Source organism: Homalodisca vitripennis, chromosome 4, assembly GCF_021130785.1.
Source record: "Homalodisca vitripennis isolate AUS2020 chromosome 4, UT_GWSS_2.1, whole genome shotgun sequence".
NCBI classification, from domain to species: Eukaryota; Metazoa; Arthropoda; class Insecta; order Hemiptera; family Cicadellidae; genus Homalodisca; species Homalodisca vitripennis.
In genome coordinates this window covers 81,657,052-81,676,619 of record NC_060210.1, presented here as the reverse complement: position 1 = coordinate 81,676,619, position 19,568 = coordinate 81,657,052, and the positions used below count along the sequence as shown (strand labels likewise).

At 33.7% G+C, this 19,568-nt stretch overlaps 1 protein-coding gene across 2 annotated transcripts; it reads left to right on the top strand.

Moving 5' to 3' along the window:
* The first annotated feature begins 7,632 nt into the window (after positions 1-7,632).
* Positions 7,633-18,263, top strand: LOC124359631 (MICOS complex subunit MIC27-like). 2 transcript variants are annotated; one of them, XM_046812534.1, is made up of 6 exons: positions 7,633-7,891; positions 9,935-10,089; positions 11,842-12,026; positions 12,110-12,355; positions 16,296-17,002; positions 18,119-18,263. In XM_046812534.1, the coding sequence occupies exons 1-6, from the start codon at positions 7,751-7,753 to the stop codon at positions 18,167-18,169; spliced, it is 1,485 nt and encodes a 494-aa protein (XP_046668490.1). In that variant the 5' UTR covers positions 7,633-7,750; the 3' UTR covers positions 18,170-18,263. The 2 variants fall into 2 exon arrangements, with proteins under 2 accessions (XP_046668490.1, XP_046668491.1); XM_046812535.1 differs by lacking the exon at positions 16,296-17,002.
* Positions 18,264-19,568: the final 1,305 nt, after the last annotated feature.

Below are 19,568 nucleotides of genomic sequence, written 5' to 3'. Positions count from 1 at the left end.
AAAAACACAATAAAGGGTTTAGAAAATCCATCAGAACATCTACATTATTATACTGTTGTATAAAAATCAATGGCATCTGTCTGTGTTTTCATGTCTGTTACTCAAATCACGTAAAACCTGTTGGACCGAATGTACTGATATTTTACATGTACATTTTTAGGGTCCTTGGGACTTTATGTTAAATTCTATTGTTATTTTAAAAGTCCCTCCGGACTACGCACCACTGGTCTTTAAAGTTCCGAAAAATTCTATTTTGGTCTTTAAAGTTTCAATACACCAAACAAATATTATTAACTAGCTGTTACCCGCGGCTTCGCACGCAATCTTTAGAACCGAAGTCCTTATATTACTTAGTAAAAGCAATTATGATGTAATATGATGGGAGTCCTATACAAATTTTAAAACGTAAGTATGCATACATCAGGTAGATATTATTTAAGTTCGTGGTAAATAGTATCAGAGTTTAACTTAATTATTATATCATGTTTGGCAGGTGTAGGAGCATTTCTGGTTCTAATTAATATACAGGGTGTCCAGCAACCATTCGAACAAACTTTGCCACATTGTTCAGCAGGCCAAAACTAACAAATAATGCAATATAACAGGTGCCCTAATTCGCTTCGTTTAGCGTCTGTCTGTCTATATGTGTTTTTTGGGAAAAAAATTACTACTTAAAAACCACTTAAGATACAGAATTCAAACTTAACAGTTATGTTAACCTAGTGTTGGTCCTTTTCAGTGAAAAAAATAAATCAAATATCTCATTGCATTTCAAAATGGCGGCCGTTCAAAATTTTCAAATTGTATTAGCTTTGAAACGGCTACTTTGACAACAAATTTACCAGGATAACTTTTTTTAGCATATTTTATTACCAATTCAACAATTTTTGTTTCAAAAAGATTGAATAACAAATAACTGAGTTACAGCACCAAACGTAAAAACAGGTTAAATCCATGCATTGCAAGTACATACAACAATGTAGTGGATTTTACGAGTAAACTTTTTAAGGTTCTTTATTAAAATACTGAACAATTATTATAACCTAAAAAAAATATTACTATCATTTTTGTTCCATTTACAGTAATCAATGTGTTACACACACACAAATAAAAAAGAAACAAACTATTCACAATGCTCTTAAAAAACAATAACATAATATTACATGAAAACAGCTGACCGACAATCAGCAACCAAATCAGGTGTTTTAAATGAAGAAAAACTAATAAACAAACTATCAAGACATTGTTGAGCAAGTCTATGTTTACAACGTGATTGTCACTGTTTGAATGTTCTGTTCTTCTTTGTAATTCCTGTTAGTTCTTCCTTTTAATTTAAATTTCTTTTATTACTTTGTTTCTTGTACGATATGAACCGTTTTACTTTTGAAGAGTATGCTGATATTCACTTTGTGTACGGACATGCTGGAGGCAATGCCAGATTAGCTAGCAGATTGTACAGAGAGCGCTTTCCAGATAGGCTGCACCCAGTTCATAGCGTCTTCAGTGCCGTTCATATTCGTCTTAGGGAAACTGGACATTTGAAAAATAATGTTGTAGAACGGGTAAAATCCGTACGGACTGTTGATTTTGAAGAAGAGGTTTTATTATTCGTAGAAGAAAACCCCTCCACCAGCGTTTGCGCTATTGCTCATAATTTGGATGTATGCAAAAGTTATGTGTGGAAAGTGTTAAATGAAGAACGTTTGTGCCCTTACAGACATCAGAAAGTACAAGCCTTAGAACCTGCAGATTTTCCTCTCAGGGTAGACTGCTCTCGTTGGTTCCTTCACAAATTAGTTGATGAACCCGATTTTTTAAGATATGTTCTTTTTACTGACGAAGCGTCATTTACTCGAGATGGCATATTTAATAGCCGAAACAGCCATTTATGGGCTGAAGAGAACCCTCATGAAATTGTGCAACGTAAGTTTCAGCGCAAATTTTCTGTCAATATCTGGGCTGGAATAGTAGACGGATATTTGATTGGGCCACACATTACACCAAACAGAGTGAACTTTTACTTATGAAGTTTTTTTGAGGGAAATCTTACCTGAGCTGTTGGAACATGTTCCTATTGAAACTAGACAAAGAATGTAGTTCCAACACGATGGAGCACCGGCCCACGTTTCCCTGATTGCTAGACAACATTTGAATGAAATGTATGGAGATCGTTGGATTGGACGTGGAGGTCCCGTCCCTTGGCCTCCACGGTCACCTGACCTCACACCCATTGATTTTTACTTGTGGGGACACATGAAGCAATTAGTGTATACCACTCCCATACAGAATGAAATGGATCTAGTAGCTAGAGTTGTTGAGGCTGCTGCAGTTGTTCAAGACAGTAATCCTTTAGAAGGGGTGAGAGAATCGTGCTTACGACGCTTCAGAATCTGCAACGAGTTACAAGGACGCCACTTTGAGCGACGATTATGAAAGTTTTACAGTAATGTAATCATTGATTTCTTAATAAAAAATATCATGTTCAATAAAATTTTTCAAACACATTGAATTAATTACGCTGTTTCACACAAATGCCATGTAAGAAAACCCTATTAATACCCAACCATAACGTAGCCCTATTAACATTTTTTTTTAAGATTTAAAAACCAGGATTCACAATTGGTTAAGAACTTTTTTTAAATTTACCTTAAACAAATTAAAAAAATAAATATTAAATTTCAGGTTATAATATTGTTCACTATTTTAATAAAGAACCTTAAAAAGTTTATTCGTAAAATCCACTACATTGTTGTATGTACTTGCAATGCATGGATTTAACCTGTTTTTACGTTTGGTGCTGTAACTCAGTTATTTGTTATTCAATCTTTTTGAAACAAAAATTGTTGAATTGGTAATAAAATACGCTAAAAAAAGTTATCCTGGTAAATTTGTTGTCAAAGTAGCCGTTTCAAAGCTAATACAATTTGAAAATTTTGAACGGCCGCCATTTTGAAATGCAATGAGATATTTGTTTTATTTTTTTCACTGAAAAGGACCAACATTAGGTTAACATAACTGTTAAGTTTGAATTCTGTATCTTAAGTGGTTTTTAAGTAGTAATTTTTTCCCCAAAAAACACATACAGACAGACAGAAGCTAAACGAAGCGAAATAGGGCACCTGTTATATTGCATTATTTGTTAGTTTTTGCCTACTGAACAATGTGGCAAAGTTTATTGGAATGGTTGCTGGACACCCTACATAACGTCACAGCTGAATCTGCCTTGTCATCCCGATCAAGAAACAAAAATCTCGGATCAACCGAAACACAACACAACCCAGCCATTTAGTTTTTTTATTTGTAGCTTTTTAATTGACCTGTGGGTCTCAAAAACTTACTTCGGTCAAAAAGCGTATATTTCTAGTTCTTGTCATATATTTCTGGTCTAAGATATTTCCAGTACCATAGTAGAGTTTGCCTTGTTGTTCTGACGAAGAAAAAATATATACACTTACATAGGACCGAGATGCCTAATTCGGTTAAAAAGTGCCTACTTAAGACAGTTTAAATTCACTTACCTACTATGTCACAGTTTAGCTTGCCTTATTGCCTCGATCAAAATACTATATAGTACGTTCGATTATCTAGTTCTCTGAAATCTGTTTTGGTCAAAATCGTGTTTACATAGTTGAGTTTTCCTTGTCCTGATGAAGAAATACACACATAAGTAGGACTGAAAAGCCTATTACGACCTAGGGGAAGTCCTACCTACTTCTTATGTACTTTCGGCATAAGAGGAAAATCCTTATTAAGGTTATGCAACATTCCAAAATAATAGTTAGTAAAGTTTTGGGTTACACTTGTTTTTTGGACTGTAGCCAGGGAAAGAATTAATCGTTGAGATATGTTAGTATTCATTTCTCTGTTTTTCCATAAGCCATTGTTAAAATGTAATATCATAATGTCAAGGAAGCCCACCAATTGAAAGTAACTTATGTGAAAACATTCATAACTTTTTTCATTAAGGTTAGTTTTATAACAGTATTTAATGCGTCAGATGATTTTAATTCGTCACTGGCGCAATCTGGAGTAAAATTTATATATTAGTGTTTTATTTACTATCTGCATTACACTACCGATCAAGCACTGTTTACTTATTATTGATAACATTTAAATGTAAACAGATGTTTCAGAAAGTTTGTCGAATTATAGCTGTCAACAGCTGTTTAGTGCCAGTTTAATTTAAATTATGAACCGTAAAAACTACATTTTTTTCTGAATTCCAAAATATTCCAGGTAACTTTTCTTAACTTTTTCTTCATAAAAACCTTCCTCGGATTTCATTGAACATTTTACGAAAATAATTAACCGAATTGGTCCAGCCGTCATCGAGATTAGCGCTTACCAACACATTTCGCCATTTATTTTTATTTATAAGATTAAAAGGTCATGTTAAATGTAATCAGCTGTTCTATATAAACAGATTTTTTATGTCAGGATAGCCATATTTTTCATTACTTTAACCATTATTTTGAATTTGATTACATTTATATTCTTGAAATCATAGAGGAATACGAGCATGACTTAAAGCTTTGCATGGAATTGTATTTCTATACAACACTGTTGATGGTACATGCCATTCCTTAGGATTTGACTTGGTGTTAATGAATATATTTACACTAGTCTTGTGGCAACCGTGATAGCAATGAGGAAATAGCAGCATAAACATATATGTAAACACAATATTATCTTAGCATATGACACATGTAGCTTATAACTTCAGCAAAAATAAAACAATATTAGTGTAAATACAATGTTAAAATTTGATGGTACGATTTGATTTCGGCTCTCTCTTGCGCTGTAGTATCCTTACTGGCTCACCGTAACATTACTACTGTTATGAAACATAACTTGATCAAAAAATCTTAATGCATCATATGGCAAATATTTCTAGAAAGATATCAATTGTAGATTAGTTTACATTAAAGTTAATTTCTACTAAACGAGTTTTACGATGGTGCATGGCCGACCTTGGAACTTTGCTGAGCTCCATTAGTTCTCACTAGAGCTCACTTAGTTGGCTTCATTATCTTTGGTTTGACAGAAAAGGCAACAATTTATTTTCTAAAATCATTCTGAGTTACGATTACAGAAAAATACATGATTTAAAAAACACACTACTTAAAGTATTGATAATATAAACTCATTCCTGTTTGTCTAAGCGACCTCAACCTCAGCGAAGCCATGCGACACGTGTATAGAAGTAATACGTTTCCTAAATTTTACCCTCATAATGGCAACACTACATTTTTAAAGAAACAAGACCTAATTTGCATGTAAACAAAACCTGGTTATTTGTGAAATCGAGAGAGTAATTTTCCCTAAGAAAACCATAACTATTTCATAAAGCATTATAAAACAAAAATATTTAACACCTTGAGTTAAAGTGCAAATGAGCGAATGTGATAGCCTAACTATCTGTGTATTTCATTGGTAAGCTGATTTAGTTTTGTGACGCACGAGATATCAGCACTATACGAGGCTCGTATGAGCCGAAATCTCTTAAATGTTATTTTAATACAATTTGTAACAGAAATTAAAACAAAAATATCACATTGTGTTATACATGCCGTATGAATGTGTTGCAGGTGGTAACGGGTATAACATAATGTTAGTAAACTAAAACTAATGAAAATAAAAAGTTATATTTGGAGTTAAATCTGAGTCCCGTGAAAATCAGTAGCACATTTACACTCGTAAAACCTCTAGGGTTCTGTATGGCAGTTGCTGATCTTTGGTATTTTTGACGGAAGCACTGGCTGGTATTTGAAGCAATATGCAGTGCTACAGATATAGAAGATATGTCATCAAGTGTGGATACCAACAATATTTGTAATAAAAAAGACACGCCAATGACATGACATTACTTGAAATCTGAGTTTACGAAGTTATACTATTAGAGAGTGGGGGGGTGAAAGATGTATGGAGTGAACAGCTAAGAGCCGTTGGTATGAGCCGGTGATGGCATTCTAATACGAGGAGATATCAAGACTGGGACATCCATACATTGATCCTTATCCAAGGAGGTAATAACTGAGAATGTCATTCCCATGGCGAGGGACTCATTCTCTGAACATTTCACTTTCTGGAACGTCTCGGCAGTTGTCCGAGTGAACTCAGTCAGTCAGGACGTAACACTGATGTCAGTCAGTTCATTTCAGACCGTAATACTGTAGGCTATCAATCCTTCCTAAAGGACTTGAATTAACGAAATCTTCAGCTCCTTTCTATTTTTACGTTTTGATAACATTTTGTGAGTAAAACAGACTCAACGGCAGCACTGGACGTGGTACCGAAATTTTAGGTCGAATTTAACGATGACTGGAGTATTTTTCTCAGACTTTCACTCAATAATTTTGATACAATCAGTTGCCTCTATAGGTGGCCTGGAGAAAAAGGGAACAGACATCCCCTACATTTCTTAAATATGATGGCATCGTTCTTCTCAGCGTTCTCTCTATTTTCCGTCTCTGAAGCCAGAGTGAAAGATTTCGAGTTTAATAACTAGTGTTAATTTGGAACAGAGTTTTGTGACCTGGAACATAGTACTACATCAGCATGCAAAAGAGTGGCGCCTAGTGTTGTGTCGGGCGACGGTCACTGGTGTACAACAGCTATCCGATGATGCCATCAAACTCTAATAATATTTAACCGTCCACGAACATCTTAAAGCTACATGTGGATTTATAAAGTTAGACCAGCGGAATATTTTATTTTCGAATAACAGATGCACTGTTGCCATAAAGAGGTTGACTAGGAGTCCGGCCGCTCGTATTTACCAGAAAGACGAAGCGACCGTGGTAGAAGCTCAAAGCGGTCTATTTCCCAATCATATTAGACCGCAATAAACTTTTTCAATAACTTAGACATTATTGGCACAAGGATATAATCTGTTCTAGAGAAGTAACGGAGTGAGTAAAAGTAAGGATGTATGACGGAGAAAATAAGAACAGCGTTAAATATGTTTCTAGAGATTAAAATCTTACAGAAAGAACCTTCAAAGAAAGTAAAATAAGTGCTCCCTACATAATTGTTATTAAGATTAATAAGATAAGACTGTTACAGTTTTTAAATTGGTAAATCATAAAACAAGTGTAGTGTTTAAGGAAACTTGTCAGTTAAGCTCATTAGAAGAATACTGGAATCCCAATTATTTTCATCAATAACGCGTTTACATTAATGAAATGTTTTGTTTATTTTTTAAATGTTGTATTGTTTACAAATGTGTTTCTTTTTGAGAATTGGCATATTCTAACTAGTTATAATGCTTCAATAACAACTACATTGATTTAAATATAGACAATATTTAAACATGTCAGAAAATTTTCAGAAACCTGTTTCTAAATTCTTGAAATTTAAACACTTTTATGCTAACATTTTTTCATAATGTTTTGTGAATTTAACAATCATTGACTTTTTCGAAAGAATCCACACTGTGTTCAATAGTTACTTTTCTATTATTTGCTCTATGGGATGCGGAAATTAATTCTTTAATTATATGACAATCTAATTTTTCGTAATCATAGCCCCTATAACGTCTTTGTTTTGTAGAATAAGATCGATGGACCTAACAGATAAATTTCCAACTTTGTCAATGTATATTATTTAAAAAAATTAACAGTCAGATGTTAAATTCTAATATTAAGAAAACATAGCCACAGGACATAACAACATAACCAAACAAAATTATCCATGTCAAGAAGTGTTATGCAAGTTTTCTAAGTTTTCTAGTTTAATTCTTCCGCTCAAGATGTCTGATACAAATAAACAAAATTCATGTGAACAAAAGTCTTGTATGTCTAGAACATATGAGCAATATCCACCTGATGACAACGTAAATGCTGAATTGCGAGGAAGACCCGTACTGTATACTGGGGTGGTGTGGATTGGCGTAAGTTCTCCAGAATAATCTAGAATTTACTATATCAAACATTAACTTACGTTCAGCTATGCTATGATAAGGAACAGAGTTTGCGTATATAATTTTGATACATTCTTCTCAGGTAACCATTTTAATTTGTATTTGCGTTACTGTAGGTACAGAAGCACAAACATTGTAGGATTCAAGTGAATCCTAATTTTTTTTCTGAAAATAGTAAGCTGGTTCTTCTCTTGTCTACGTGACGTAATATGGGATAGTTGTTATCTCTTGATAGTACAACTTTTTGAAGTAACAACTTCTTTTGGTGGGATATGGATTTATGTTTTGCACGGAGAGAAAACCTTTCGTTTCGCGTCACATCATGCATGTTCGCTCTGTAGCCGCTAGAGGTGGGACTATCACGGCCCATTTTTATGTCTGCGTTTCTCCGTTCAGTGGTTATCCAGGCGGAAAGAGAGGTTACTGTCACTCCTTGTTGAAGTGACTAATTCTTTTGGCGGGCTATGAATGAATGTTTAGATTATTAAAAATTAATTGATTAGATATTTTCTAGCTAACAAAGCCGTAGTGTAATTTAATCCTGGAAGAAAATGACTCTTTCTGTTGATTATAATTATAACATTTACTCAATTACATTGGGCCTTACATTACATTCATATTAAAAAAAATTACGTAAAAACTGATTTTAATACAAATTTTACTGAAGAAACAAGGAAACCATTAATTGGCTTGAAAAATAAATACAATTTTCCAATGTCAAACTGTAAAAATATAAGAACAACTAGATATGGAACAAGAATAGATGTTGTGTTCGCAAGATATTTAGCAAGTTTTTATTCCAGAATTTCTATTTCTTATTTCAGTTCTCATAAACCCACATAATTTTATTTTTAGAATATAATGACAATGAAAATTAAGTAATTATTTTGAAAATAAAAGATTGTAGTGAAAATGATACTGTAAAATTGTGGAAACTAATATAAACTATAATAATTAAAATATATAAACATTTATTACTTTAATATTTAGAAGTCAGTGATCATTTTAATATATGAAATGTAAAAAATATTACAAAAATATGTATAAGACCAATAGAAAATAGAAAACTTTTATGTTAAACAATTTAGTGTCTCATATTATTTGAAATATTAAAAAATCCATTTAATAGTTAAAAACGTAATTTTCCAAGATACATATTCACAACCTGTTATAAGAAGTAGTCACTTATGTCGGTCAGTCCCACGACTGCCTTTCCATTTTTGAGATGAAGGATAGTTTGCAGCAGACAGCCCCGACCCTTGCTTTTCATCACTAGAAAATGGATTTTGCAACGATTAATCTTAATTACCTAATATCTCTGATTAATAAGGTTAATTAAAATAATAAACACACATTTTGAGTAGGTACTTTTATGATAGCATAATATTTACGAACAAAAGCCAATGAAACTGTAAAACTTATATTCGGAGAGTTGAATACCTGAATCTGGGTCCGATGAATAGCAATGGCACATTTCCACTAGAAAAGCTTTTAGGGTTATGTCTGGCAGTTGCTGGTCTTTGGTAAATTAAATATACATCTGATGAAGCCACTGGCTTTCATTTGAAACAATGTGCAGCGCTACATTGGTAGGGTGAGGCATAGATTGTATGTCATTAGGTGTAAATTATCGAGTAACGTTAAAGGAGAAAAGTGTAAGATGTATCATTGATGGAGGCTCTGCTGGATTGGACTTAATAGTTGCTGGTTTCAGCGGGACAATAAATGTATTGTTGACATATAAATTTTTTATTTATATGTTGTATAATATTTATGTAATTAGTGGAAGAAGGGAGGATTATTCTAGAGTTCCTTAACTGTAATTTAGATTTTAGGTTATATTTCAATAACTGTTATTGGAAGACCTCTGATTCGATACAATACGAACAATATTTACGTTTATCGGCTTTATTGAATTATTTAGTTGGGCATTTTACAAATAAGACACATGAACTTTAAATTTGGTCAAGTCACTCATAGTGGATAAACTATTATTACCTCTTACGTTTACAGATCCTGCGCCGATTCCTGATCCCCCGGAGATGTGACCAAATGCTACCGCCCCCAGAGCAACGGCCTCAGGACAAACCGGTGGCCAAGTCTGTGTCCCACAGTCCCGCAGCAATCGCACCTGCAGAACCCAAACCGTTGCTGCAACTCGCCAGCAAGTCAGTGCTTTAGAGTGAACTCTAAGTACACGTACTTAACGTTTAAAAATAAAAATCATTTAGGGAATATCCATTCACGCAATGTTGACAACTACACGGTTTGTAGATGAATCATAGACTAAATTAATGCATTATGAAATTTCATTACTATATATAAGTTCGGTTAATCCTACAACACAATAAATAAATATCATTTGTCATCGCTGGTCGCCGTGATTTCCTAGTGATCTATTTTACAAAAATTTAGAAATGCTATGAATCGAATCTGCAGATCTGCAACGAAGATGGTCAGTTTACGTTACCAGAATGAAGCAATGTCCTATTTTTACTGTGCTGTGGATGGATATAGGAGTTAATTTGTTAATAAATCTATTTTATATTTTGCCCTAGTAGTTTCAACGGTATCAAACGAAGGCGTGGTTTATTGTTTTTGTATGTTCCAATGATTTAAATGATGTATGTTTCCAAAGATCTTGTTTTGAACCTTTTCTTTTTTTAAAGTGATGTCTTCTTCAGCAATACATTCTCTTTCAGGATTAAAACTGAACGATTTTATTGCTACAATTTTATTTTCAAGTATATTCATAAAAGCCCGACTCATCTTACCTAGCAGCAATGTTGAGATGTTGTCTTTTGAAATCCATCAAAGTTTTTGGACATATGAGCCATCTCAAATTTACTAATATTTTAATTAGGTTAAGAGTGTCAAATTAGTGCATGCCATAAACCAATACTGTCAAATATTTGCTTAGTAGATTATTTAGTTTTGTTTTTGTGTAATTTTTGTTATTTGAGAGTCATAATCTTGGATGTAAAATTTGAGATTGAGAACCTGTTTTTCACTTTGTCCACGATCTTGTTAAAGAATTATATTTGGCAACTCTGTGTCGAGAGTGGGACAAGTGTTTGCGCATGGACTTCTTTCCTCGGCCATTCCTTTGTATTTTAATTTTCTAACTATGGTTTCTTTAAAACTTCCTAAACTCTTTCCGCCCCTTTTCAAGTCTTTAAGTAAATATTATATAAAACAATAACAGTAAGATTTTTTAATAAGCCATTATTCGCTCTTAATCGTTTTGATCGGTATGCCTTGCCAAGGAAGTATGATTACCTTTTTACTCTTCACTTTTATTTAGCATAGTTTAGTTAATTTTGTCTACTAAATTACTTATGCAAGTGGATTAGATGATTTTTATTTCATTTTAGCCACTACTGGTTTAACAACGCTTCCCCGTGATCCAGGGGGTGCTGCTCACTAAGTTTACTGTTATCTCGTTATTTTAAAGATTCTTTGGTAAATCAATTAATTTGTTAGTTTACGATTTTGTTGGATATGTTGACAAGCCCGGTAAAGTCTCTAAAAGAGAAGAGACGACGCACTGTGTGTTATCAACATTGGTAACATGAGATGTTTAGTGGCATGAACGCGCGATGAATGGGCAAATTTGTTAGTTTACGATTTTGTTGGATATGTTGACAAGCCCGGTAAAGTCTCTAAAAGAGAAGAGACGACGCACTGTGTGTTATCAACATTGGTAACATGAGATGTTTAGTGGCATGAACGCGCGATGAATGGGCAAATCTTAGAACTACACCCAACATTATTGGAACTATATCAAATCGAATTTTCATCGTGCGGAATCTTGTTCCAGAGCAACAATATAATATATTTGAATCTAATGTATATTTTTGACAGATGTTTAATATACTACATTAGAGTACAATACTTGCTTATTGTTGTTTTTGCGTGAGTCCGGAGAAACAGAACAGCCAGGAGCAACAGCAGCTGAGACGTCACCAGAGAGATCTGAGTGTCTCACCGCTGGCGTCGCTGATGTCACAGGTGCAAGAGGCGTCGGCTGGAGCAGTGCACCAGGTCCAGCGGTTGTCACAGGACCTCAACGGGCTCGTGGAAGATGGGAAGGCCACCACGTCAGGTAAATATAAAGTATAACTGTATTCAAGTGAAACTTACTGTTTGTTACATCGTGGAATCAAAGACACGTTGGTTTTATGGTAGACACGATAGAGGCCATCAGGGGCGAGCAGGCGCTGATGTTGAGATGTGGCGCCATCACCGTGAGTGGATTGGTGGGCTATCTGTCAGGGCTGCGTCGCGGCGCTGTCACCCGTCTCGTGTACTCTGCTACCGGCGCCACTGCCATGGCCGCCATCTGCTACCCGCAGGAGACTCGTCACTACAACAGCCGCGGCTTGGCGGTAGTGCGGCAGATCATCGTTTTCAGCGTGGACCTCGTGCGTGACGGTACGTTATCGCCAGCTTACATTTCCACTGTTCTTATGTTATTGTAAACATCTGATATTACATGTAATCTTCTGGGTCCAGGAGTCATGTCTTACATCAACAAACACTCCCTACTACAATCGAGACTGTCTCACAGCTTTGAATTATGGGACAGTTGGAATAAAACAATGTTGTGTAATCAATGCACTCGGTAGGGTTTTCTGTTTGTTTTTATTTTGGTTTCGTAATATTGTTTTAAGAATAACGCCACCATGTTCTCCAAAAGGTAACAGCCATAAATAATTAATTTGCACTTTTAAGGTCAGATCCGATTCCGGATCCAATTAGTCAATTTGTCTCTCTGACCCCTCTTGTTAATTACTAAATTCTATAATATGCAAGTAGCAGTTCATGGGGAAGAACAATACTGTATTGTTTTTGCCAAATTATGAGAAATCCTTAGTCAAAGTTAGTCATATGAGAGCGTTCAAGTAATTTGGCTGTACAGTTTATAGCTGGACGCTGAATTACAAAGCATGTTATTTTTATATTCTGTTATAACAGCCTTCCCTACACACTGTGCTCGTAATTGAATTTCCGTCGTTCTATAAAGTAGAATACAAAGACCATTATAATAGTGTATACTACAATGTAAAGTTAGTTATATATTTTTCTTTAACTTTGAAAACCGAAGCGAAACAAATATGTTTATTAATTTTAAAATAAATACTTTAAAAATAAAAGTCTTATCATACATACATATACATAGCCCAAATGCTACAGTAACAGCTGTTGTTATTGCATTCAGACTGGTCAAAGTGCATTTGCTTCAGTGTTTATTTCAACAAAAATTGAATTTAGAATTTATTTGCTATTTACTTTATTTACATCAATCTCATAGTTACATTCTCTACATTTTTCCATGGATTTTATGCAATTGTTCGACATTTCATGAAATTATTTCGCCTTAAATAAAAAAAAGTGTATTTTGACAATACAGTGTTGTTTTTAAAGTGAGCTAATTTACAAACTATGGGACTTAACAGTTCTGGGACCTATAAAGTTCTAATGGTTACAGTCCTGAGTCCGGGATCATATTATAAGTTGTGGTCTTTGGCAGATATTCCTTTCTCCTGTTCCATTTTAGAGTGATTGGACTTTATGGTTGAAGAAAAATCAATGGTTGGGTCCTGGAGAGTGAAGTGAAACAATTGTTAGAATCACTAATAAAATAACTCGAATTTCTATGCAACGTTCCATCATATTTTATTGAATAGCTCCGGAGAGACTTCAGTTAGTAGGACTCGAACAATTTAAACTAGTGGGGAGAAATCCTAAATGTTACAGGCTTTCTTAGTATGAGCACCAATAATGCAATATGGGGGAGCTCTTTGACAATAATTGTGAAACGTAGAAATATTTCAAGTACATTTCATTTCAGTGTTCATGCAAAATTTAAACTCAATTGTACATAATACTTTTTGTACATAATAGCTTTGGACTGAAGCACAAACGTTTAAGCAATGACATATATAATAATAATATATAATTATTTTACAATATTTATTATTCAATTCCCTAAAAGCGCAGGTCATCCAGCTCGCTGCCCTCGTTGATATGCCCTTGATTTTTATTCTTCAAAGTACGAATTTATGTGTAAACTTGGTGCAATAAATACAATGTGACCCTTGCTTTCCGATCTCTAGCCTTATTCCCTTACTTTATTGTAGAAGGTTCTGTATGCCTAATCAGAATTTTATCCCTTATCATCAGAGTAAAACGGACTCGCTGTACCCTCAATGGTTCTATCGTTCCGTGTTTATTCTGTTAGATACTTACTGTAAATACGCCGTGTTATTCACAATTTCATTCAGTATATATCATTTAAAGCAGTGTTTTATAATAAACAGGATACACTAAATTGTTTGAATTTATCACTGGTACCATATATAGTAAAACATCAATAATACTATAGACATAGCTATTTTCAGTTGCCTACAAGTACTACGTCTCGAAATTCTTATAATGCCACGTTCCATGGGAACTCTGAACTGTATATACAGTATATTAAAAAATCTGAACTAGTATTAAAATGCGAAAGTGGTGCGAACGTTTTTAAAAACCATTTTATACGCTTTTAACGATTTAATCTTATAAGGTTTCAAAATGATGGAGTTTCTAAATTGTCCAAAATATTTCCAAATTATTAACATGCTAACCATTAAGGTCATAATAGCCTCAGTGTTGTAAAAAATTTACCTCTAAAACTAGCAATGCATCTTCAGTTAGATCTTCAGATATGTTAGGTCATTGAACATACCTTTCCACCACCTGTGCCGGAAGGAATACTTTATTTTCACTCGTGCATTATACTTTGTAGTTAACAAAGATATGAATTACGTGTTATGAGCAATAATCACATGCTCGTTATCGGCCTTACAAGAACACTTGGTAAACTTATTGACTGGCTGGGAACTCTAAAAGTAATTCTCACATAAATCGGGTTTTTTTTAATATTAAATGCAATCGGCCTTCCTGTGGTAGTAAATAAATTTTCTTACTTCTTCCGAAGCTTTGGAACGTTTATAATTGCCTGTTGCAATATGAATGGATATTAGTTTTCTTACCTTACATGACATCTAAAGCAATATGGGTCCCAGCCATTAGAATCCCATACCGAGCTGTTAAACGTGTGATTTATTGCGGGTGTAAGGTTGGTTCTGTCTAGATTGAGGTTGTGAAATATTATAATGTATGGTGAGCAAGGGCTGTTGTGAGAGGATTTAAATAATAGGTTAGATTGGCAATACAACACCCTCAAATGAACCAACACATATATTATTTGTAATAGCATCTCATTATATTGATTAAAATTTTTTTAATAACAATGGATATCATCAACCGACATATTGAACACAAACTTGAATACCAATCATGTTTAATATTAAATTATTCATTACAATTTATGTTGTGTTGCAATAAATATGTGTTCGCGAACTAACGTGAGAAAACTTTATTTAAAAATATCTAAACATTTACATAAATTTATATGATTAATACAAATGAGTGACTTTTCCAAATTGACAACATTTAAATAAAATATATGGAATAAGAAAATATGAATTTCAATATTAAACTATTCATTTGATTGCTACACATTATAATCTTTTCTTTTCATTACTTTAGGTACAGGTAACTAGGAATTGTAAATGAGACGTATTAAAATGATTAATGAACCCTGATATAAAATACTACGTTCCTAAAATTAAATACAAGATTTTCTTAACTTACATTTCGTTTGCACTTGACACTTATTACGCCTAAAAGATTTTTCCCCGCACACGAACACAATCAATGGCACTCCCGAACGTCGCTTTTCGAAACTCGTCTTCGACTTCCTCTCCCTCGTTGTTCCTCATTAATTTTTTATGTTCTTCTCCCCCCAGCTCTCCATGACCAAGCCTATGCCAAATCTCTCCATCATAATTGGTGAGTACCAATTTTTCATATCAGCATGGCTGTCCCTTACATCGTCGCGCATGATTTTTAGAAATAAGCATTTCCGCTGCTTAAACAAGCATTTCCTGTTTGTTCATCATCGGTGTATGGGCGGATGTGCGTATCCACTTACATCCGGAGGATGTTTGTATCGAATTGTTATACAAGACTTCCTTTCCAGCAACTATCTGTATATTGATTCTATGAATTTTGTTATACTAATAATTACGTATGTCTTACACGGGTAATCATCAATACAAAGTATAATCCATATATAATCGAATTTAGGTAGTAAGAAGCCTCCATTTCACATATACATTAGACTCAGAATACATACCATTTGCTTTGAAAGTATTTGCAGCATGTTAAAGTGAAAGTCTTAAATGATATCAGTAGTATATTTGGTTTAAATATGTGTAAGAACGATATAACACTGGCATTTTAAATTAAACTATATTTTTAGGTCCTCAGAGAATACTCGGAAAAGAGATTGTAGATGAATCCGAAGGCGAAGAACAGCAGCGGTCTGAAAATACAAAAAGTCGAATGAATTTTGGACAAATCATTAAAAAGTTAGACTCCAATCGAGGTGAAAATAAATTTAAAACTAGTACAAATATTCCAACAGAGGAGAAACAAGAATTAACTGAGACTCAAGAGTTGTCATCACAGAATCATCAAATAGAAAACCCAAATATTCCAGACGCATCCTCCCCTGCCTCCATTCAAGAAGATGAAAAGCCTACAGCAACAGATATAGCCAATTCTATCCCATACTCACCTGCAATTCCCGCACCTCCCAAAATGAAATCGGGCGATAGTCAGAGCTATGAAACTCATCAGTATACAGAAAATACTTTATTAGACAATGTAACAGCGACCACTACAACAGAAAATGTTCATACAAGATTACAAAATTACAATTTAAAAGATATTCAGAATAAGAATGATCGAACAAACGCTACAGAAGCTACAAACGCGCAATACTATCAAAGTAAATCTCACTTCGCTGTCGATTCTGTTCCTATTCATGAAATACATATAACGGAAAAAGAAACCGAATCGGAAGACGAAGACAACTTGATTAAAAATGAAAATCTTAGCCAAACTGAACAACATCCCTTGAACAAAAAGTTAACACGCTACTATGTAAAACAGCCAGATGAAAAAGTAAGAATTTTATCATAATACATATCCATATTTAACAAATTAACAAGTAACTAATTATTCCTAATTCCTAACGTTTACACGGCTAACGTCATGTTCCGGTTAAGACCACTTCAAAATTTGCGCATACAATTAATATCTTGATACGAGATAAACTTAGCCTCACCACGGTGAAGATGCCAAAATATAAAATGTTTTTCCAAAGAAAGCTCTCTCCTTTAAATAAAATTTTGTATTAATTTGTAGTTTACATTTTTATATTGAAAATGACTTGCCACAGCGGTGTCGAAACACCTCAAGATTTTTTTATTGATAACATTCGGCGTTTTGTGAACAAGAAAAGTTAGGCAGTTATCACAATTCATTATTATTTGTTTTTTCATAATAGACTAAACAAATACAAGTAGTAATTCGTATAATTAGTTAAAAGAAGTATTATATTATGTAAAATATAAAGTGCTTGTTACAAAATTGCAACAAAAGACAGGATTTGCTATTTCTGAAAATGATATTGAGTAGTTAAAGGTGCAGTTTTTTAATTCTTTGCTTCAGGCGTTCAATTAAAATTCTGTTCTGTGATCTACTAGAAAACGACAAGACGCTCAATAGGACACACTTTACTAACTTCTTATATATCTTTTCAGTATGTTCTTTATATTTTACTATTTTTTTTATAACATGAGAGAAGTATTTAAAAAACTAAACAAAGTGAGCCTACGCTATAAAACTATAACACAGTGAAGCACAGGTTAAAGTCTGGAATTTATTTGTACACGTGAAAACAAATAAATTAGTCAATTACAAAAGTTTTAAAACCTAGTTTTTACAAAAGGTTTCTTGAATAACAAATTCCGTTTTATACCATAAATAACGCTACCAAGTTCTGAATTGAAGAATACTAATATACGTATGTTGAACTAAGTAATAGTGTGATAATTTATCTAATAATGCTATTCCCAATTCTAAGGAATTGACTGTTCATACATATTATAATTTGTTTAAAAAAATAATGTATAGTTTATGATAACAAAGTATACAGAAATAGTACGGTATTTTGCTAATTTTACGAAATCAAATTGGAAAAGTATGATAAATGTTAATTCACGATTTATGTTTCAGCTTAACACCCCTGAAAAAGGATATGATGATTTATACTCTAAGCGGGGATGATCATACAGGACCAACATTTTATTGTGACTGCATAAAATGAATGTGTTTGTTATACTTAGTCATACTTAATTATTAAAGTCGTACATCAAGAGACCTAAGTTTACGTACTAACTTATTACTATTAAAGACATATCCTACCCTAAGTACCAAATGGTCAATATAATTGTATTTTCTTGATGTTTATCATTGATGATGTATTGTTTGAAAGGGTGACGTAAATGTTTATACTTACATTTACCAATAATATGTGTTATTCCAAAAGGTGATGTATCCTTATATGAGATCTCTTTATCAGATGTAAGACCATAAAACATTTAAGCATAATGCATATAAACAAACTTTGATATAATATATAAAGAAATATGCCAGTGGATTTCACTGCCATAACTCCAGAACAATAAACATTATGAGTCCAACACTTCCCCATAAATAAAGAAAAACATTTAATACCAACAATATCTACAAGTTACAACTAATATGTAACAACACAGAACAACGACCCGATCATACCGAATAGTTATACAAGCAGATAGGAATAAGAGTGGGAAGCACTGCGACTGTGAAGAATGAACTAAAATCTCAAACGAAGTTTGCATTATAATGTCCCACCTTTATCTTGATACATTTTATGAAAAGTACAAATGACTATGAACGCTTTACTGAACTGAATATTTACCCTATCAACACTAAAGAAGGCAGAGAACAAGAACTTTTCATTTTAAGCGTCATAAAACGAATTATATAGGATAAGCTTAGTAATCAAATTATAATAGTTATCCTATTTAGTTCGCTCAAACTCTACACGTGAAATGGGTGGTGCTATTTCTTTCGATTGCCGCTAGATTGCGCACAACCACAAAGTTTCAAATGGCAACAAAGTTTATAGGAATCGATCAAATATTTTCTCGTGGACAATTACGTAACTAGTATAAACCATATCATTTCACTTAAACCCCACATATGCGGGAGTTGGACGGTTTCTACCTACTCCCATACAGCATAAAGACTGCTCCGTGTGATGATTGTTTCAAAGCCACTCATGTTCTTTATTCTTAAGGACGTTATGTTGTTCACCATCCCTTCGAGTCTGAAATCTTCCATTTTGTCTCGGGAATTCGAAATCTATTGCAGAATGAAGACTGCATTCACTTGAAATTAATTTTCAAACTTACATCGGCTTCAAAACATTTGATCTCCAATTGACTTCCTTTGCCACACGGTTAAGTGGGCATACCTAGACTGGCCATCTCCACAATACGCGTTACGTCATCAAGGCGTTTTCAAATACACACTATAGCACTCCAAAGTTGCATATATTTATCTTGGGTAGGGTAGGATTAAGATACAGACACTTCATGCTATAGTACGAAACACATCGTTGCTAGCCTAGCCGTATGGG